This window comes from Pteropus medius, unplaced genomic scaffold (genome assembly GCF_902729225.1).
Source record: "Pteropus medius unplaced genomic scaffold, Ma_sr-lr_union100, whole genome shotgun sequence".
NCBI classification, from domain to species: domain Eukaryota; kingdom Metazoa; phylum Chordata; class Mammalia; order Chiroptera; family Pteropodidae; genus Pteropus; species Pteropus medius.
In genome coordinates this window covers 3,940,789-3,962,739 of record NW_024342466.1, presented here as the reverse complement: position 1 = coordinate 3,962,739, position 21,951 = coordinate 3,940,789, and the positions used below count along the sequence as shown (strand labels likewise).

General features: G+C 61.3%; 1 protein-coding gene across 1 annotated transcript in view; it reads left to right on the top strand.

The window, feature by feature from the left end:
- The window catches only part of ANKMY1 (ankyrin repeat and MYND domain containing 1), a 32,720-nt gene that overhangs the window by 4,678 nt on the left and 6,091 nt on the right, over positions 1-21,951 (top strand). Inside the window, exons 5-15 of the mRNA XM_039860883.1 lie at positions 3,123-3,595; positions 5,246-5,462; positions 5,775-5,939; positions 8,079-8,509; positions 10,868-11,039; positions 13,214-13,354; positions 13,763-13,903; positions 16,098-16,205; positions 17,783-17,914; positions 21,358-21,471; positions 21,748-21,913. Coding sequence (XP_039716817.1) covers positions 3,123-3,595; positions 5,246-5,462; positions 5,775-5,939; positions 8,079-8,509; positions 10,868-11,039; positions 13,214-13,354; positions 13,763-13,903; positions 16,098-16,205; positions 17,783-17,914; positions 21,358-21,471; positions 21,748-21,913 — 2,260 coding nt within the window. The remainder of the gene's footprint in view (positions 1-3,122; positions 3,596-5,245; positions 5,463-5,774; positions 5,940-8,078; positions 8,510-10,867; positions 11,040-13,213; positions 13,355-13,762; positions 13,904-16,097; positions 16,206-17,782; positions 17,915-21,357; positions 21,472-21,747; positions 21,914-21,951) is intronic.

Below are 21,951 nucleotides of genomic sequence, written 5' to 3'. Positions count from 1 at the left end.
ATACGTGAAGTGGATCATTCTGTGTGTATTGTTTTGAAACGTGCCTTTTTTTCCCCTCAGAGAACATTCCTGGTTTTGCAGATACAGATACCTTTTCCCTTCTCGTTTTATTACGGTTCAATTTACCGTGAAATCCGCCCACGTTCGTACACAGTCCTGACGGCTTTGAAAGCACAGAGTCGTATAAGCCCTGCCACGTGAAGACACAGCGCGGCTCCGGCCCCCGGCGTTCCGTGTGCCACCTCGTGGCTGGTCTCTCCTCCCACCCCCTGCCCTCGACCGACTCCTTTCTGCCCGTGATTCTGCCTTTGGGAGAACGCCATGTCCATGACATCACACGATGCATAAGCCTGTGAGGTAGTGTCTTTCACTTAACAAAAGGCATGGGAGGTTCACGTGTGTAGTTGTGTGTGCGTGCGTGTGTGCGCACGTGCGTAAACACCGATCCTCCAGACTCTCTGCTCCAGCTCCACTCCGCCCTCCGGCCCTTGACACCACCAGTCTGTTTCTCATGATCAGATTCTCCTTCGTCGTAATTTCACATAAGTGGAATCGTATGGCATTTAGCATTCAATGTTCGGTTTCTTTGGCTTAGGACAGGATTCTTTTGAGATTCATGCACGTTTTATATATTTCTGTGGTTTGTTTCTTTATATTACGGAGTCGTATTCCATCACATGGCTTTGAGACTTTTTTTTATTGATTCACCAATAGCTGCACATTGGAGTTCTTTCGAGTTTTTGATTATGAATAAAACTGCTAAGAGCTTTTGATGACGAGTCTTGAGGTGGACACGAGTCTGTGTTTTCACTTAGATAAATACTATGAGTGGGTAGCAATCACATGTTAAGTGTGTGGTAAGTTTTATGAGAATCTGCTGTGTTTTTTTAAAGTGTCTGTGCCGTTGTCCATTTTAACCATCACTATATGAAATTTACAGTTTCTCCATATCTTTGTCAGTACTTGGTGTTGTCGGTTTTAAAAAATCTAGCCATTCTTATGGGCGTCTTGTATCTTGTTATGGTTTGAATTAGCAACACCCCAATGACCCAGTGACTAAGGGTGCTGAACATCTTTTCACGTCCTAATTGGCCGTCTGTGTGTCCCTGTCGTGATGTGCTCGTCGTTTTCATCGGGTTGTTGGGGCTCTTATTACAGAGTTCTTAGTACCCGTTCCGGACACAGGGGGTATCAGTTACATGATTTCCAAGCATTTCCTCCCAAGAGTGGCTCGCTTTTCATTTTCTTAACAGCATCTTATGGCAGATTTTAAAAAAATTGCGACAAGGTCCTACTTACCGATTTCACTTTCCTAGTTCTTGCTTTATTGTGCCCTATTGAAGAAATCTTTGCTTAATCCAAGGTTTCAAAGATTTTCATCTGTGTTTCCTCCTATGTTTTATGAATTTAGGCGCGCGATTCGTTTTGAGTTAATTTCTGTGTCTCACATGAAGCAAGGATCTTTCCCGTGCGCCCCCCCCGTCCCCCCCAGACACACTGCAGGGGGAGCCTCAGCTTCAGTCCTTTTCACCCGATTCCTCCCTCGTCACTGCCGATGACTCACAGTGTTATCTCCACATTTACAAACTTGGAGCGTATGCACACTCAGCCCCCGCAGCGACCCGCAGCGACCCGCCCCTCGGGAAGGATGGTGACACGGGACAGCGTCCCTGCAGTGCCTCAGTCACAGCCTTGCTCGTGAAACCCGCTGTGTGTGGCTGGCGACCTTTGGGATGCTTTTCCAGGAGGGAGATTGTTTGCTCAAAAAGTAAACAAGTATCAAAAACAGAACATGTAAAGCCCGCGGTAGGCTGCATCCTGTGGACACGCCCTCCTTGTGTGCCGGCCGGTGACGGCTGCTGTGTGACCGTGGCTGTGCGTCCAGCTTTGAGGGCAGGCTCTTCCTCACACCGGATCCCAAACCCGGAGCCCCCGGCTCGGGGCTACGAGCCCCTCGGACTCTGTGATGGGCGGCTGGTGCCTCCCGTGGCCTGCCTCCCCGCAGCCCCCTCCCCTGCCCCACCCCCAGTCTTCTGGGCCCACCGATCTGTGGCTTATACCTGCTCAGTGACTCGCCAGAGCACCTCACTGTGCCACCTGCTCCCCCCCTCCGGGCCTCACCCTCCCTCCGGCCCCATCTGTCTACTTTCACAGACTCTGGTGGCACTTTGGGCCCCATTGCCATTCTGCAGATTCTTCCAGAAATAGCCTGCACCCCTATGCCAGCCCCTTCAGAATGAAGTCACCCTCAGCTCGTGTTTCTCGGTCCCTTTGCCTTCCGCTGCCTGTTCTAGTCCGGGAGCTTCTCACAGGTGGCGGGGCATCGTGAGCCTCATATCCAAGTGGGCACCCTTCCCTGAGACCACGGCCAGAGACACTGAGACAGTGCGCTGGACGACAGGGACCTGACATGGGACCACCGACCGGCCAGGATGAGGACGCGGCTCGGGGAGGGGCATGTCTGTCCCTCCCGTGAGGCCCAGGCAGCGTCCTCGGCCCTCCCAGGACCCCCAGGTGTCCTTCAAGGCCGTGGCAGGAAAGATTAGTCCCCTGGGGATCTGGGCCTATCCTTGGGCTCCCTGTCCTGAGTCCCCTTGTCCCAAGGGTGGCATTGCCGCTCACTGTGCCTCCTCCAGCCCTCCTGGAGCGTCCCTCTCCACACCTGGTAGAAGCATCCAGAAAGGCTGCATTCTGCTGGGTTCATGGGCAGCAAGGGTCAGTTCCTCCTGCTGCTTCTCAGTCACACCTGCTGCGATGTGTCTGATGCCTCCACCCCACGCACTGCGGGGTACCTGGGCTGGGCCCCAATGTCAGAGCTGCAGGAGGTTCCCTGAAATGAGCCCCTCATGGCATCCCTCAAGGTTGGTCCACCTCGAGACCCCAGTCAGTCCCACCTGCTGAGAAAGGCCGCCCCGACCGTCCCGGCCCCTGGGACCCCTTCAGCGACACGTCCCTAGCTACACACCTGCATGTGGTCCCCGTGCCGGGGCCATACCGAACCCCAGTGAGTGGCCGCGAATGAGCACGCTGCGTAGGGGTGTGGCTTCTGGGTTTAAGGGTCCGGTGGTCGCGAAGCCAGCCGCCGGCTGAGCCCCCGCTCCGCACCCTGGCCTGTCCCGCAGGGCCTGTACAAGGCGGACGAGCGCTTCGGCCCGGGCGTCCAGACCTACCCCGACGGCTGCCAGGACGTGGGGCTGTGGTTCCGACAGCACCTGGTCAGGCTGTGCATGGACATTCCCGGCAGCTTCTCCCTGCGCAGCTACCCCGAGTTCGCGGGCTTCCTGGTGCGCTCTGCCGCGAGGATCGGCCTGTCGGACGACGAGACCATGCGGTGGGACCTGCTCGAGGAGCAGGACCCCTTCTTCTACGACTACAAGCGGTTCCTGCTGGACGACAGCCTGACCACGCCCCCCGAAATGTACATCTACTCCACCGACAACGCCCACCTGCCCATGACCCGCTCGCTCCGTGAGGACCTGGACGCCTGGATCTTCCGGCAGGACATCCCTCCGTTCGTGGAGGACGGAGAACCCTGGTTCATCAAGAACGAGACCCCGTTACTGGTCAAAATCCAGAAGCAGACTTACAAGTTCAGGTAGTGGGCGAGGCGGGCTCGGGCACCGCTCCGCCGCGGACAGTCGGGCGCCTGGCTCAGTGGCCCTGGGTGTTCGTTAGGTTAACGTAAATGGGCTCCTCTTTTCAGCTGAATGGATGCCACCCCCCACCCCCCCATGATGGAGAGGGAGGGCTGGGACATGGGCCCCGAGTGCGGGAGGGCTGCAGGGAGCCAGGCGGGGTGTGGGGTCCCAGGGTCCCGCTGGCCAGCCCTGGGGAAGGGGTGCGCAGCAGGTGCTCGGTGAGCCAGGACCCGGGGCGGGCCTGGGGCGGCGGGGGTCGGGGGCGTGGTGTGGAGTCTGCTGAACTCCGAAGCCCACAGGGCTCTATTCCCACCTGGCTCTGGGACCCGGCGTGTCCGTCTGTGCAGGTCGGAGCCGGTGACCCTGGCCCACAGGGTCCTGTCCCTGTGCACGGGATCCACACTGAGAGAGGGACTGTCACCACCGTGACGTCTTCATACATGTTTGGCCAGAGAGCCACGGGAGAGCAGGGCAGGAGTGGCTGCAGCTGAGAGGCCTCTGGCTTCTCCAGACATGGCTGGACGAATGCTCAGCTGGTCTCCACGCCCGCAGCCCTGGGGACGCAGGCAGCCTCCAAGGGAAAACTGATTTTTTTAAGTTAAAATTTTCAAGAATATTTTAAACCCTTTCTTAAACTTTGTCTTAAGATATTAGTCAACTATTTTATGTTTAGGAAAACTGATTTTTTTAAGTTAAAATTTTCAAGAATATTTTAAACCCTTTCTTAAACTTTGTCTTAAGATATTAGTCAACTATTTTATGTTTATATTTTATGCATGTTTTATGGGCACAAGTGGCTATTTATGCATCCATCCATCCTACCCACCCACTTACCCATCCAAATACCATACCACCCCACTTACCCATCAAAGCCGTTCCTTTCGTCTACCCTCAGTTCATAACCCATCTACCCATCCAACCATCCACCCATGGGCCCATCCATTCATTCATTCAGTTCATCCATCTATCCGTCTTTCTATCCACCCATTTATCCATCCACCCATCCATCCATCCATCCACTCATCAGTGATCTATCTACCTGTCCATCTGTCCATCTGTCCATCCGTCTATCGGTCCATCAATCCACATGTCATGCAAGCATCAGCCGAGCCTGCCATCACTGATGGCTGTTGGTACAGAAGCTACCACAGAACTGTATTTTCTTGACTGCGATGACAGCTGTGTGCACACGGGAGGCTTTGGTGTGCGTGGTGAACGGGCCACGGGACTCGCACGTTCTCTGCTCACGCAGGAGAGTGAATGAGAGTGAATGCGGGCGCTGGGTGCCGAGTGCCAGGCCCGTGTGCGTGCCTGGCCGGGAAGGCACGGCCCCTTGTGCAGCAGGCACGAGGGACCGGATCAGTTCGGGGCACACGGGGTCTCCCGCAGCCATTCCCGCCCGGGGCAGGCGCTGAGCCTCTTCGCCTGCGGGTGGCATGTCCCACCGCTGCACGCTGACCACTGCCGCCGGCAGAGCAGCCCCCAGGGCTCGGGGAGGGGATGGAAGAGGCCGTGCAGGGCACTGGGGACCAGGAGGGGGAGTGTGGGGACGGGGCCGGGGGCGGTCCCCAACCCTCTGACACCACAGAGGCACCCTGTGTCACCAGGAACAAGAAGGCACACTCCAGCTGGAAGATGGGCGCCATCCTGGAGGGCAGCCGGCGCGGCTTCGGGTGCCGCGGCCCCAAAGAGCGGCTTTCACGGGAGCTGATCCTGAAGGCCAAGGAGGGGAACTACGACTGGGTGCACAGCGTGCTCAGGGACGACCTCGCCAGCCCCAACGTGGCCGACGCGCGGGGCTACAGTGTGCTGGCCGCAGCCGCCGTGAGCCCCTCCCCGGTGTGATGGGCAGGAGCACTGCGCGTCGAGGGCCCCGGGTGTCGGAGCCCCAAGTGCGTGGGGGCCCTGCCCTCTCCCCCGCGTGAGGCCACTGTCCTGCCAGCCCCTAAGTGGGCCGTAAGGGTCAAGCCGAGAAGTCAGGTGGAGGCGCGTTGGTCGTCTTGGCTTTGGTCACATGTTTGATGTCCCTTTGCCAAGACAAGCAGGAGCTCGTGTCACCGTCTCTGAATTCCATGCCGGTGCTGACTCTTGCTGAGGGCACCGGCCATCTTCCTGAGTCTGGCCTTGTCCCCGCAGGTCCACTGCCACACCAACATCGTCAACCTGCTGCTGGACAGCGGGGCCGACGTGAACCAGTGCACGGACGAGGGCCTCACCCCACTCAGCATGTGCTTCCTCCTCCACTACCCGACCAGCGCCTTCAAGCTCAACGTCGCCGAGCGGACGGCGCCCCAGCCCCAGGTCAGCCGTGGCCCCCGCCGCCACCGTGTCGCCACTGCCCACCCCTCCGTCCCGCTGCCTAGCTGCCCCCAGCCCCCGCCCTGCAGGGCCAGGTTCTGAGGGGCTGACATGGCTGCAAGGCGGGAACAGAGCCACACGTGCACTGAGGTGCTCTGAGCTCGTTGCTGGGACACCGAGGGTCCCGTGTCTTCGGGAGCCACCTGCACAGCGGTTTGGGCCCCGAGAGCCCTCCGGAGGTCCCCTGGAAAGGGGGTGCCGTGGGGGAGGCCCAACACTGCCCGTCTTGGGCAAGCACCGACTCGAAGCCCGGCTTCTAGTCCTGGGTGTCATCACAGGCTGGCGTCTGCTGGGATGGTGTGTGTGTGTCCAGGCGGGCAGGGGGCCGTGCCACCAAGGTCTGTGCGAGGTGCGAGTGCCACTGTGGTGTTCGCACACGATGAGGTAGCCCGATGACACGTTTCTCAGGACATGTCCCTGTCGAGTGGCATGTGGCTGTCCCCAGAAGTGGGATTGTGGGTCACACGTTCATCCTCTGTCCCATCTGTTGAGGAACCTCCAAACTGTCCCCTGCTCGGCCGCGGCACCGTCCTATGCTCCCGCCCCCATTCCAGTCCAGGCCCGAGGACAAGTCACAGCGCAGGGCCAGCCCTCTGCAGTGCGGGGCAACCGTGGCGTCCGCGTCTCAGCGGGCAGGGGGCCGCCCCCGCAGGGGGAGCCTTCAGCTCTGGGCAGCAGACCCTGGACCCTGACTGCCAGCCACGCGAGGCTTGGCCAGGCCCGAGGCCGACGGCCCCGCGAAAGCCTTTGGAGGGGCCAGCGGCTTCCTCCGACAGTGGCCTGGTGGCCTTCCTGTGTGGCGTGGCCAGTGATGTCAACCTGGAAAAGTCCCTGGTCCCCTCTCAGCTCCTCCCGGAGTCCGGTCTCTGGAATATCTGTCCTGAGAAAAGGCTTTCGTGCTGACCCGTCCTGTCCCCCCGCCCAGGGCGGCCCCCGCGGCCGGCCCCTCAGGTCCTCACTCTGTCTGTCTCCGTTTCTCAAGTTCAGCTCCTGGCTGGGACCCTGGAGGCCCCAAGCCTGAGCGTGTGGCGGGAGGAGCCCGTGGAGGGCTGGCCCTGTGTGCAGGCGGTGCCGTGGCCCTGGGAGCTGGCCCGTGGCTTCCGTCCCGCGAGGGCCGCCGTGGCCCCTGCCCGTCAGGCCCGGGGGCCTCCTCGCTTCCCCTTCGCCCGAGCCCTGACGCGCCGCGGTTCAGGCCTCCAGACCTCCGCAGTGGTCAGTGACTGACGAAGACGCGGCCGAGACCTGACGCCCGGGTCCGTGCCTGGGAGAAGCTGGCCGTCTCTCCTCCCCACGGGGACAGGGCCCGTAGGGCGTGTGGGGCGCCCGGAGCGGGCCGTCCATGCAAAGCCGTGTGGAGCGGCCCCCCCTTTTGTACCCCCTGTGGCTGGTTCGTGTCGTGGGGCTGGAGGTGTCCAGGATGGAGGATCCTGGGCCCGCAAAACCTTAACCATTTGCCATTGGCCCTTTACTGAAATGTCAGTCCCAGAAGTGGAGCTGGCCCACCCAGCATCTCCGCCCTGGTGGGCCTGGGGCAGGGCCCAGGGTGCAGCCAGCTGGTCACACTGACACCGGCCCAGGGGCCGCACTGGGGAAGGGAGGCCGTGGGACCAAGCTGGAGACAGGGCAGGGCCCCACGGCAGCCCACGGGAGCCCCGCCTGTGACCTCAGTGTCTCTAGGAGGCACGGAGGGAACGTAGCAGGTGCAGTTACCGCTAACAGTGCACTCTGCGTACACTGGGCGCCCTCGGTGTGTCGCCTCGTGTGTGGCCAGTGAGGACTCTTTCTCTGGAGTCCTCACGCTTGCACGTGCCCAGCACTCGCGCTGCCCCGTCCTGTGCTGGCAGCGGGGTCCGCGGGGTCCGCGTGTGTGGCGGCCACTGCGTGGCTTGGGTTTCTGCTTGGGGTCTGGGAAGGCCCGGGGTGTTGTTAGCCACGTGCCCCGAAGGCCGCCCTCGGCCGCGCGCTGGTCCTTGCTGAGGAAGGCGTTTGGCGGGCTCGTTGCTCTAATTTGTTTGGTGGTTGTCACTCTAATTTCTTTTTCCTTGTAATGGTATTTTTTTTTTTTTTTGGTACTTTCCAAAGGAAGTCCCCAAGCTCTCAGGGACTCGAAACCGTTTCCTCTCATTCTACAAATCAGACTCCATCTTCTTCGAATTGGCGCACGCCCGAGTCAACCAGGAGCTGAGGCCGCTGCCCGCTGCCGCCGGCAGCCAAGAGTCCGTCAACCCGAGGGCCAGCCTCCAGAAGCCCACGTCGCCGAGGGGCAGCCTCGGCGACCTGGACAAGGCGGAGAAGGGGCTGGACGACGTGTCGGGGAATGTGGACAAGTGCACGCTGTGCAGCAACGAGACGAACTTCGAGTCCGACGTGTCGATGCTCAGCTTCTCCATCGCCCTGTCCCGGGACCTGCTGGAGAAGAGTGCGAGGACCCACAGCATGCTCCAGGGCCCCGCCTTTGGCGACACCAGCTCCGACAAGGGGACCATGAGGCAGATGGCGCTGTCCATGATCGAGTAGGTGGTCGGCATCGCCCATCCGCCCCCCGGGAGGGCGTTCCAGAGCTGCAGTCGGCCCTTCCCTGCCTCGTCTCTGTGGGGTCTCGGGGTGGCCTCGTCTGCCAGCCCCGTGCCGGGGCCTGGCTCCGGCATGTGAGGGACGGGCAGGGGAGAGTCCAGACTGTGCCCCGGACTGGCACATGGGCGGTGGGGACTCACGGCCGCTCACGCATGCGCACGCTCGCCCCCACAGACCGCAGTGGGAGGCTTCGTGGGGGGCGCACTCCTCCGATGGCTCGAGCCGCACACGGCGTCGGCATCCTCTCCCTGTGGGCCAGTGTGAACAGAAGGAACGGCCCGCTGGCACGCGGTGGTCACTCGCTCATCCGAGCACAGCCAGCCTCTCGCTTTAAGGGGCAGCCGACAGTGTGTGTGGCCAGGGACGACGTCCCAGCCTTCGAGGGGAAACTAGGGTTTTGGAGCATTTGTATCCACCACGTACTGTCTACGCCACGTGTCACCCTTGGGACGGTCTCGGTGAGGTCGTCCGTCCACATGACCAGGTCGTGATGTCACAGGCCCTCTCGGGGTTGGTCCTTCACGGTGTGGGGTTCCGGTGCAGCCAGGTACACATTCTTCATAAAAACATTTTATGTTAACATGCAATGGGTTTGTTACCTCTACTTTGTAAATGTATAAGTATTTTGAAAAAGGCTCAGTTTTCATTTATGATACGGTGCACAAATGGATAGAACCCACGGAAGCAAACGCTCTGTGGGGTCCTCAAAGAGTTTTGGAGTGGGAAGGGGTCCTAGAGCATGTTCTGCGGACCCGGCCTCGCCACCGCGTCCTGCCCGCCCCGCCCGGTTCTGTGCTGCAGCGGGGTCCGGGGACTGGGCCCCCGGCCACCTGCCCCGCACCCTCAGCCATCCTCATCGTGGCCGCTGCCCTCCCTGACCTGCTCCCTGCTAGGGGGCCTGGCGTAGGTCTCGGCACAGCGGAACCGCCCCCCGAGCCACCTCTGTGCGCCTTGCAAGAGGTGTGTGTGACTGTGTCTGTGACAGCGTGTGTGCCCATGTGTGTGCATGTGGGCCTCTGCATGCCTGCTGTGTGTGGTGTGTTGTGTATATATGTGTACACGTGTGCACGCCTGCTATGTGCGGTGAGTATGTGTATGTGTGTGTGCATGTCTGCTGTGTGGTGTGTGACTGTCTAGTGTGTAGTGTGAGTTTATGTATGTGTGCATATCAGTTGTGTGTGATATGTTTTATCATTGTGTATGTGTGTATGTGTGCATGTCTGGGGTGTGTGTGTGCACGTCTGGTGTGTGATTGTATCTTTGTGGATGTGTGTGGATATGTGTATATTTCTGGCGTGTGTGTGTATGTGTGTGCATGTCTGAAGATTATTGTGTCCTTGATATGTTGTGTATCTTTGTGTATCTGTATGTGTGTGTATGTGTACATGCAGGTGTGTGTGTGATTGTGTATCTTTATTGTATCGTGTACATGTCTGAATTGATTGTGTATCTTTGTGTCTGGATGTATTATTACATGCCTGAATTGTGGCAAATTGTGTATCTGTGTCTGTGGCAATATGTGATATGCATGTCTGGGTGTATATGTGGGTAATGTGCATGTCTGAGGGGTGTGTGTGTACATGTGCATGTCTGGAGTACATGAAATTAGTAGTACATATCTAGTTCGCGTGGGTGTAGCCTTGCATGTCTGGGTGTGTGTGTGCATGTCTGTGTGTCTGTGCATGTGTGTGCATATCTGTTGGCTGATAATGATTGTGTATCTCTGTATATTATGTATCTGTATGCATATGCCGATTCATGTGTGTGATTATTAACTATCTTGTGTATGTGTGCATGTCTGGGTGTGTGTGTTTTATTGTCTATATTGTGTCTGTGTGTGCATATCTGTTGTGTGTGATTGTGTATCTGTATGTGTGTGTATGTGTGCATGTCTGGGTGTGTGTGTACGTGTGTGCATATCTGCTGTGTGTGGTACAACCTGGTGCCCTCCGCATGCTAGGTGCTCTACGTCATCACCTCACAGCCACCCCAGGAGGGAGGGCTGGTCCACGCCCCACACCCTATCTCAGGAGCAACCTCGATGAGGCTCGTGACCGCAGGGCTGAGCCAGGCAGGGCCCCAGCAGGGCTGCGCTTAGCTGGGCCGGCCAGCTTGGGGTGTTTTGGTGATGGACAGGCCACCCTGTTGGCAGGAAGGGGCCGGAGGTCCTGAGGAGGCAGGAGCTGAGGTCAGTGCCCCGGAGCATCTTGCACGGGGGAGCACCGGTCCAGCTGGGCGCGGTCCAGGCAGCCGTCTGTGCCTCTCCAGCCTGTGACCGCACCATCTGATCCTTGTAGGAGCAGAAACAGGTGGCGGACCATCAACCTGCTGCTGCATCGAGGCGCGGACCCCAACCTGTGCCGCGTCCCCATGCAGGTGCTGTTCTTCGCCGTGAAGGCGGGGGACGTGGACGGGGTGAAGCTGCTGCTGGAGAAGGGTGCCAGGACCGACGTGCAGCTCCCCCCCGAGGTAGGGCCCCAGGCAGGGCCCCGTGCAGGGAGTCGGGCGGGGCGGCAGGCTGCAGCGGGCCATTCGTGGTGCGAGATGGGAGGTCCGGCCTGGAACGTGCCGGTGCCCTCCTGCTGTCCCCGTCTGCCTGAGCCCTGCCCCCGTGGTCAGGAGGCTCTGTGTCGTGGTCATAGGGTGTCGACGCTGCAGACTCTGGCGGTGTTTCTGGCTTCAGCCCACCCTTGGTGGCAGGCGGGTCTCTGTTCCCTTCTCTTGTGAGTATGAGGTCGAGTGGTGCAGGAAAGTAGAGTTTTTGTGAGACCCAGGATCACAATAACTTCTTCAGTTTACTGATTAGACTCCATCTTTGTAACTAAGTCTACAGCCTTTAAACTCAGCACAAACATCGCTCTTCCATCCACCCACCCGCCCATCATCCACCTCTTGCTACCTCATCATCCATCCATCCATCCATCCACCCACCCACCCACCCATCATCACCCATCATCCACCATACATCACCCACCGCCCATCATCCACCCCTCCACCCACCATCATCCATCCATCATCCACCCACCACCCCACCCACCCATCCGTCGCCCGTCGATCGCCATTTACCGTCCTTGCCCGCCGTTGCGTCAAGTCGCGCTGATCCGTCGCCCCGTCCTTGCCCGTCCGTTCGTCCGCCGTCCGCCCCTTACCCGTCCGCGCCGCCGCCCGTCCGTCGCACATCGTCCGCCCGCTCGCCCCGCGCAGCGCGTCCGTCCGCTTTATCGATCCGCGCAGCGTCCGCGCCCTTCCGTCGTCGCGTCCGCCCCGTCCGCCCCGATCCGCCGCCCGTCCGTCCGTCGCAACTTGCGTCAAGTCACCGCCCGTCGTCCGCCGTCCAGCACGCCCGTCCATCGTCCGCTTTACGCCTTCCGTCCGCCCCGCAGGCAGGTCCGTCCAGCTTCGTCGATCCGCCGTCAACGCCGCCCGTCGCCCCGTCAGCGATCCGCGCCCGTCCAGGATCCGCCGCCCCGCCCCGTCCGTCCGCCCCGTCCGCTCGATCGCCGCCCGTCCTTTTTAATCACTTGCCCGATCGTCAATAAGTCCCATACCGTATCGCCCGTGGTACGTCACTTCGCCGTCCGTCGCGCGGTCGATCCGCCCCGTCTTGATCGCGCCCCGTCGCGCGCCGTCCGTCCGTCCGCGCAGCGTCCGTCCACTTCGTCGATTCCTTGCGTCCGTCCAGCGGTCCATACGCAGGCGTCGTCAGCGTTTGTCCTTCGTCGACCCATTATCCACCCATCCACCCCACCCATCCACCCCACCCATCACCCACCTTGCCTATCACCCATCCACCCCACCCATCCATCCACTCATCCACCCACCCATCACCCATCCACCCATCCACCCATCCTTACCCATCCATCACCATCATCACTCATCCACCCACCCATCCACCCATCTGCCTCTAATTAAGAATCTATTGTTTGCTTTCATCTTTCAAATGGGAGTTCTGCTTCAGTGAGGTGCGGAGTAGCTAGCATTCCGCAGGTGCCGGGAGGCTGCCCATCGCCCCAGCACGGTGGGCCGATGCCAGTGGTTTCTGGGAGTCCCTCCAGCCCTTCTCTGAGGGCCTCTCCTGTTTCCGGGGCTCCTGCCTTGAGGGTCCTCCAGCTTGGCCCGAGGCGCACTGTGTGCTCCTGGTTGGGGCCTCTCACCGAGGTGGCTCTGTGTCCTCCAGGGCCAGGTCCCCCCGACCGTCTCCGTGTGGCCGGTGCTGACGGAGCATCGTCCGGAGACAGTCCTCCAGAGACTCAGCGATGGCCAGAGGGCTGCCGGGGGTGGAGGAGGACAGGCCCGGGGCAGAGGCTGGTGTCAGGAGCTGCCTGGCCATCTCTCTGTGCGGTGGCAGGTGGACAGTGTCCTGGCAGTGAGGACAGGGGCTTTCCTAGGGGAAGATAGGGACAGTCGGCTTAAAATGAAGCTGGTCCACCAGGGCCTGTGCTGCTGTCCGCGGCCTTGGCAGACAGAAGCGCCTTATGAGTTGGGACCTGCTCGCGGTCCTCATGGGCACCTTGTTGTCCTGCATGTCACAGCGGGGCTGTGGGAACCCCAGCCAGGTGGGGGAACCCCGACTGCACAGGCCCTCGCACTGGGGGGTTGCTCACCGGGCGCTGCGCTCACCCCCGCCTGCGCTTCCTCTGTAGCGGGGGTCCCTGACCCCCCTCCACATTGCAGCTGCCCTGCCCGGGGAGGCAGGTGTCAAGATCACAGAGCTGCTGCTCCACGCTGTCACGGACGTAGATGCCAGAGCAGCTGACCAGGACGACGTGCACAGACTGGGCAAGGTGCTCCATCTGCCACTCAGGAGGGCGGGCACTGGGGCCCCGTGGCATTCCGTAGGCAGCGCCGTCCAGTTCACAATCTCGCTTTTATGTCACCTGTCCCTAATGAGGTCGATCTGGTGCCCCAAACCAGCCTGGATCCGTGGCAACATGTGCACACTCACCCGTGCGAGGGAGACTGGGGCCCTCGTGGGTGCTGGGCGGCTCGGGGCCCACTCGGACGATGCGCTGGGTGCTGCTGCAGACCCACCGTCCAGGAAGGAAGGCCACACGCTCCTCCGTGCACACGCCGTGTGTGAACTCGCCCCTGCGGGGGCTTAGGGCGCAGCCTGGCTGGGCAGGTGGCGGGCCTCTGGGCGCTTGGGGGGAGGGGCTTGGGGACCAGGACCTGACTCCTTTGTCTGCACACAGCTAGACCTGTTGCCTTCAAGCCTGAAGCTCAATAACGAGGCAGGCCCGCCCAGAATCTACTACAGTGACCACACGTCTGTCCCCAAGGAGGGGGGCCGGACGGCTCTGCATGTGGCTTGTGAGCGGGAGGACAACTACAAGGTGAGCCTGGGCCTCCTGGGCTGGACGGGAGCGATGTGCATGTGTGTGCCTTGGGTGTGCACACATGAGTGTGTGTACAGGACTGTGCATGTGTGTGCCTTGGGTGTGCACACATGAGTGTGTGTACAGGACTGTGCATGCGTGTGTGTTGTGCATGTGTGTGCATGGACCTGTGTGTGCGAGCATGTCTGTGTGTGAGCTTGTACAATCAGTCACCACATGTGTGCATGCGTGTGCATGCGAGTGTGCGTACGTGGGTGTGTTTGGGGGGTGCATGTGCACGTTGTGTGCATGTTGTGTGTCTGGTGTGCTGGGGGCAAGGCCGTGAGTCGACAGCCCTAGCAGGGACCGGGCTGGGCTCAGGTGTCCGCCGAGGCCACCCTGCCTAGAACGGATGGGGTAGTGACACCCGCAGGAACAGAACTCACTAGGCCAAAACAGAACAGAACTGTCAGAGGCGTTGCACGGGGCCATGTGTCGCAGCGTGTGCCAGTGCGTTTTAGGGACGCGTGTTCACGTGGGCCTGCATACACGTGGGTCACTTTCTCAGTATGGGACCTGGTCGTACACATTTGGGCGTGCTGGCCTGGGCTGTCACCGTCCTGCAGAGCCCTGGGCTGTGGCCCCCGGCCCTCCGGCGTTCAGCGCTGCCCGCGTCAGCCTCGGGCTTAGCTCCTGGCAAGAGGACGGCCAGCGGCCAGGGCGGCCGTTGCGGAGCTGGGGACCGGCCTTGGCTTTATGGTGTAGTGGCCCATGCAGCCCAGGCCAGTATACCGCTGAGCGCATAGTAAACCAAGCCTCAGTTTACCCTCCCGTGAAGTGACAATAACAGCCAGCCTCACGGGGCTGTGGCTCAGGTGGCGTGCCACTGCACAGGTGATGATCTTGTGTCCTGCCCCAGGGAGGCGGGGTCACCCTCTTGTCTAAACCTCCTTGGGCCTGGGCTGCCGCCCTGACCAGAACCTTCTGAGGGGAACCGTGAGCCTGCGCCGGCAACGGGACAGCGAGGCCCCGAGAGGCAGGCCGGCCAAGGCCGGGCCGGGGAGTGCGAGGCCTGGCTCTAACGTGGAGCTTTCCGTCTCACACACCTGTGTCCTTCGTTGGGCGCCGGACTTGGAAAGCTATGGGGAAGCGAAGCTAAGAGACACTAGAGGTGACGTCATCGTGAAGCCAAGGACAGATGGCCAGTGTCGAGTCCAGCGCTGACAGACAGGCTGCAGCAGTCCAGCCATTGCATCTGCATTCCAGCGGGGTCGGGGGTGGGGGAGAGGCAGGAGCTTTCCCAGGAGCCCCTCAGCACACCCAGCTGGCATGGCTTTGGCCCCGGCCGGGAGGCCTGGAGGGTGGCCCAGCCAGCCCACGTTACCCACGACTCGGGTGGAAGGAGGGAGGGGTTTCAGCAGAGCACTTGGCGTCAGAGCCGGGCTGGAGCAGGGTCGTGGTGGGGACGGAAGCCACCAAGGGGCGGCCCCTGCATCTGGGGAGAGGGTGGGGACAAGGGTCCTTGGGAGAAGGGCGGGGAGGGCGTGTAGGCGAGACTTGCTCCTTTAGGCCTAGCCACGCTTCCTTCACATGCTGTGTTCTGTAGGGCAGTGGCCCCAACCTTGGCACCAGGGACTGGGGCTCCTGCGAGCATCTAAGGCCTGAGGATCTGAGGCGGAGCTGAGGCGGTGATGCCGGCGCTGGGAGCGGCCGCAAATGCAGATGGAGCTTCGCTCCTTTGCCCGCCGCTCACCTCCTGCCGTGTGGCCCAGTTCCTAATGGGCCAGGACTGGTACTGGTCCGCGGCCCGGGGCCTGGGGACGCCCGCTGTAGGGTTCCCGAGCCCCGGGGCAGGATGTCCACAGGTCATACCCGCCCTGTGCCCAGCTGTGCTGTGCTGAGTCACATGGTCCTGATTCTCCCTCGCCGTCTGGACAACGAGCCTTAAATCAATCGGCGCCTCCCTCGTCCCTCCTACTTTCCGTGGGAAATGACGAATGTTTAGAAAACGCCTCAGTCTGAGGACCACCTACCCACCCACCACTCGTTCATCAGCTTCCAGAACACTCTGTGCCAGCCAGGGCGCCGGGGTGGCGGAAAGAGCACTGGGCGACCACACCAACCTAATGGCGTCCGAGTTCATCACCTGCGCCCGGTGCTCCTGGGAGTCAGCCTCGCCAGCCCGCGGTCCTTCTGCCTCTCTCCCGCCCAGTGCGCCCGGGACATCGTCCGGCTCCTCCTCTCCCACAGAGCGGACACCAGCCTGCTGTGGAGCGGCCACTCCCCGCTGTCCCTGTCCATCATCAGCGGGAACGACCTGGTGAGTGAGTGCTGTGCCCCCGGACGGCACACCTGTGAGCTCCCCCCCAGAGCCCCCTCCCCGGTCAGTGGCCGGGGTTTGCTGTTGCGGGTGGCAGTGTGAAGCCCCTGGAGAGGATGGAGCTCCCCGGAAAAGAGGGTGTTGAGAGGAGGGGGAATGAGCAGCGAGGGCCCAGCGGGGCGTGTGGGCGTGCGCCCCCGCGTGCGGCACAGTCACAGCCCTGCAAGCCCCAGGCAGGGACTCCTCAGGTGCAGGGGCCGGTGCCCACCTCCCGCTGCTGCCAAGGGACGTGTTTATCCATTCTGCGCCCACCATCTACCAACTTACCCACCCACTCATCCATCCATCCAAATACATCTGTCCATCATCTGTCTGTCCATCCCATCCGTCCCATCAAAAGTCCATCGTCCATCGTCCATCCATCCATCCATCCATCCATCCATCCCGTCATTCTATCCATCCAATCCTGCGTCCGTCCGTCCGTCCATCGTCCATCTGTCCATCCATCCATCCATCCATCCTTCCTTCTATCCATCCTTCCTCCCATCCACCCATCTGTCCCTCTATCCACCCACCTACAATTCATCCGTCCATGCATATTCCGTCTACCTCTTCGTCCTTGCATTTACCTGTTGTCTTGGAGCATCTACTGTATGCCAGACGGGCCCCCTTTTAGACACTAGGTGTTGAATAAAGCAGCCTCTGCCATCCAGGGTCCTCCACTGGGGGAGACAGACCATAAGCCAGTATGGGACACATTGTCAGGAAATACAGACTGACGAGGGAGAGCATGATGAGGGCGGGCTGCTTCGGCAGGGCAGCCAGGTGGGCCTTTCTGGTCAGGGGGCATCGGAGCAGAGGCTGAGGGCACTGTTGGTGCAAGCGGGGCTTCCGTGGCGCTTCCGCAGGGGCCCCGTCTCCTCTGCCTCCTTCCACTCCTGTGCGGAGCCCGTCGCCCAGCAGGCTGTGTGGGCACCTGCCCCGTGCCTGGCTGGCCGAGAGCTTCACTCTGACGGGGTGGGGCTCCTCGGAGAGCCCGATGCTAGTGTCCGAATCCAGCCGCAGCTGCTGTCGCTCCTGGCTTCCTGGGTGGCACCTGGGCTGGTGGCGGAGGACACAGCAGGGGACAGGTGAGACCGGGCCGCTCCGTGTCTGGTCAGGTGATCACAGGCCCAGGTGCCCAGAGGGCAGAGGCAGACCGGCCCCCGGATGCGGGCCGACAGGACGCGCACCGGACCCGTGCTGCGGGCTCAGCTCCGCCCTGGGATGGGCAACAGGACTGGGGCCAAGGTCACTCTGGAGTAACTGGAGAGGCCACAGAGGAAGTGCCGGCCCAGGCCACCGGGAGGGATGCCAGCCCTCCCTGAGGAACTGCCACATGTCCCACGCCCCAGCCTTGTCCCCTGGCCCAGGCAGCAGTGGAACCTGGGAGGGAGCCATGAGAGTCTCAGGTGGTGGCTTCGGCCCCAGGCGCGGCCACCGCCGTGCTCAGTGCACCAGTGGCCTCGCTCCGGGGAGTTCCTCGAAGAGGGAGGGGAGGGGACCCGGTGGACGCTGACAAGCCTGTCTCTGTCCAGATAGTGAAGGAGCTTCTGTCCCACGGCGCCAACCCCAACCTGCTCCTGACCAAGGGCTTGGGCAGCGCCCTGTGCGTGGCCTGCGACCTGGCCTACGAGCACCACAGGAGCATAGAGAGCAAGCTGGCCTTGGTGAGGGGCTGGGCCGGAGGGGGCTGGAGGGGACAAGCCCTGGTGAGGGGGTGGGGGATCTTGGGAGGCTGGGCTGGAGGACCCTGGCGACGACGGGCTGGGGCCTTGGGGTGCCGGGTGGAGGTTGCTGGCCCTGGAGGCGTCTGTGGGTGTGCCTTGGACCCTCCATCCGGCCCTTGTTCCTGGCGGGGGAGCTTTGCATGGTGTCATGCTGTATTCCCCAGCCTTGATGTTCCAAATACTTGAGAAAAGATGAAAGGTTTTGCTTTTAAAAATTTACAGGCATAAAAAATGTGAAGAGGCAAAGCCACTCAACAGGCCAGACAAAAGCCCCCTGGTTTGTCTCAGGAAAGGCAGTCTGTGGCTTTGGTCTGGTTGCAGACTTCTAGACGTTTCTATATTAAGTGGTGTTGGCCAGAGATCCCAGTCAGCGGACCTGCCGGGCTGGGACCGGGGTGCTGTGTCCTGGGCCAGGCTGGAGCTGCCCTTGCTGGGCTGTGTCCACCCTCAGCCCACTGAGAAGCAGACACTGTGACAGTCCGTCACCGATCGACGCGAAGCGGACGTGGCCCGAGGTGGAGACACTGCCCGCACCCGCTGACCCCAGCTCGGGCGTGTTCAGTGAAAAGCGATGTATCTCACGATAGCGTATGTGGTTCTCATAGAGACTTCCGAGCAGACGAGCCGCACCACGCCATCGCCACGCTGGACGGACTTTCATTATCCGTCCACCACGAACCAGTTACACAAGTGGTGGCCCCGCAGCAGTGAAAGAGCCGTCCCCATCCCCGGGGCACACGCGTGGCCGCTTGTCCTCGCGCCCCCGCCCAGGGCCGTCCCGGGGGTTCGGGAGTCTGGGGAGCGGACGTGTAGCTGCCGGACGCCAGGCTCACGCCCGCTGCGCGCACACTCGCCCGCCGACCCCTGGCGGGGAGGGGCGCGCTGTCTGCAGAACGGGCGTTTTCCCTCCTTTTCCAGCAAGTGTGGCCCGTTTCCTCTTTCCTCACGGCCGTGGGGGGTTCCCTTTCGGGGGTGGCACCTCGCCTGGTTCTGACGTCAGAGGGGGCTTTCCGCGGGGTCTCCTGTCCACTTCTGGGAGCTCTGCTTCGGCCCCTGGCCAGGGCGGGAGCGCGCCTTCGGCGACAGCTTGCTACGAGCGGTGATCGGGGTGTTCGGAGACGGTTGATTTTGTTTTGTTGTTGCCAAAATGAGGTCATACTGTACCTGTTTTTTTTTTAAAAAAATCATTGTGCCAAACGACCTAAAGGTCACCACCTGAACCCTTTCTAAGCTCAGCGGCATCAAGCCCATTCGCGGCGTCGTGCAGATGTCTCCGCTGTCACCCCCAGGACGCTATTCATCTCGCGAAACTGACACCCTGTCCCCACTGAATACGACAACCGCCCACACCTCAGCCCCGGCGCCCACCCGTCTGCCTCTGTCTCCCCGGGGGCCTCGCATGCGTGGGGTCCGTGCTTGTCCCGCGACTTCTTTCCCTCAGCGTCGTGTCCTCGAGGCCCATCCCTGCTGCGGCAGGCGTCGGATGGTTTTTCATTTTGAGGCGGAATGACATTCCGTTGTGTGGATGCGCCACGTTCTGTCCGCCATCCGCCCGCTGGTGGACACTCGGGGTGCTCCACCTGTTGGCTGCTGCGACGGATGCGCTGTGAACATCGGGGTGCGAGGCCCTCCTGGAGACCCCGCTCTCTCCTCCCGGGCGCGTACCCAGACGCGGGATCGCTGGACCGCGTGGCCCTTCCAGTTTTAACCTTCGCGGGTCCCCCGTGGCCGCACCGTCTTACGCTCCCGCCAGCGGTGCCCGAGGGTCCCCGTTTCTTCACATCCTCGCCAACACTGTTATTTTCTGGGTTTTTTGCCTAGCGGCCGTCCTGACAGGAGTGAGCTGGTTTCCAGTGTGGTCTTAATGTGGTGGGTAATATTCGGCATTTTTTCATGGGCTCGTTGACCATTCGTGCATCTTCTCTGGAGAAACGTCTATTCAAGTCATTGGCCCATTTTAAAAATTGAGGTTTTTTTTGTTGTTGAGATTTAAGATTGCTCTCTATATTCTGGATCTTAATCACTTATCAGATATATGATTTAAAATATTTTCTCTCATCTGTGGGTTGCCTTTTTACTCTGTTGATAGGGTCCTTGGATGCAGAAAAGTTTTTAATTTTCATGAAGTCCAATTTGTCTAGTTTCCTTTTCTGGCCTGTGCCTCTGGCGCCATGCACGAGAAGTCACTGCCAAGTCCCGTGTGGTGAGGCTTTTGCCCCACGTCTCCTTCTAAGAGCGTTGTAGATGAAGCCAGGAATTTAAAGAACTGCTGTTCAGTACCCACGGCTTTTCTGCATCGTCCTTTCCTTTGATGTGGCTCCGTGGGACAGTCCGGGCCCTCCCGGAACCTCAGTGGTGCCTCTGGCTGCTGGGCCGAGACCAAGAGGGGAGGGGGCCTTCCCAGGGTGTGGGAAAACCGGCCCTTTGCTTGCTGTGGGCCCGGCATAGCCATCACCATGAGGAACCCGCCCCCCCGCCACACGCACCCGTGAGCTAGGCCCGGTCAGACCTCGCTGGCTGCCGGTGTTGGTGGCGTTTGCCCGCGCGCCCGGTTCTGTGCCCTGCCGCCTGGGTCTCCGTGCTGGTGGAGGATGAGGAGGGTGTAACAGGTACCGAGGGAGCGGGAACCCTCGCTGAGGGCGCCCTGTGCTGGGCTAGCAAGTGCGGCGAGTGTCCTGCAGGTGACAGCCTGGCTCCATCTGTTTCCTCGGGCTGCCCTGAGCCTGTGGCTCTAGCTTTGTCGACCTTACGGGCTAAGACTGAACGCACACAGCTGCTTTGTAGAACTGGACCCCATCGTCGGGGTTGTCAAATGGTGGGGTCGGGGGTGGGGGGGACTGTTTGTTGACATTTGCTGTGAATGGAATCCGTGAGGCCAGAGACCTCGCTGTGCTGCGTGCACATGCAGCCCCCACACACGGACACACACGTGCAGACGTGTGGGGACAGGACGAGGGCAAGATGGCCCGGTGTGGCCCTCGATCATGGCAGCCTGGGGCACGCAGACACGAAGGCGCCCCGTGCGTGGGGGCAGGGTCACCCCCCAGACGCCGATCGCTGTGATGCCACTCACCCTGGCTGTGCTGACGCTCACCCTGACTTCTTTCCGAGAAGCTGCATGTCCATCTTGTTTGTCTTCCTCTGCACACCTTGGGGGGGTGGCCTAGCTGGGAAGCACAGGTGACAACAGCCCGACTGGGCAGCGCCCGCTCTCCTTTTGGGGTCCCTGACCTCAGGCTGCCCTCCTGCCGTCCAGTGAGGTTGGTGGAAGGGCCTGTAAGCCTTGGGCAGCCAGACACAGCAGGGAGGACATGGGGGGGAGCCCTTCCCACCTCCTGGTGGCTGGGGCATCCGCAGGCATCTGACACAGCTCTCCTCTCCAGATTGACAGGCTCATCAGTTATGGCGCGGACATCCTGAAACCCGTGACGCTCATGCAGGGGGACAAGGTGGCTGTGGGCACAGCCGTCGACTACGGGTATTTCAGATTTTTCCAGGTGCGGCTCGGAGCCTCCCGTTGGTGGAGGGGAGGGGCTGGGCCTTTAGCGCCTTTAGGGCAAAGCTGGGCCAAGGCCCTTGCGCCTGGCCAGACGGCCCCTGGCCCGGAGGAGGCCTGGCCTCTGCGCGCTAGCTGTCCGTGCGCCCTCGGGGGTCAGGTCGCAGAGCGGAGACGTGCTCCCGCGCAGTGTCCCTGCGGGGCGGGGCGTGGGGTCTGGCCCCCCGGGGGCGGGGCGGGCTGTCCAGGCCGGAGCAGTGACCCGGAGGTGCTGCAGGACCGGAAGATCGCCCACTGCCCCTTCCACACGCTGACGCCGGCCGAGCGGGAGACGTTCCTGGCCCGGAAGAGGCTGCTGGACTACATGGGCTTCCAGCTGCGCCGCGCCGTCCTCGCCAGGGAGAGCCAGTGGGACCCGAAGCTGCTGTGCCTGAGCAAGCGAGGTGGGGGCGGGGCCGCGCCCGAGGGGCGGGGCCGCGGC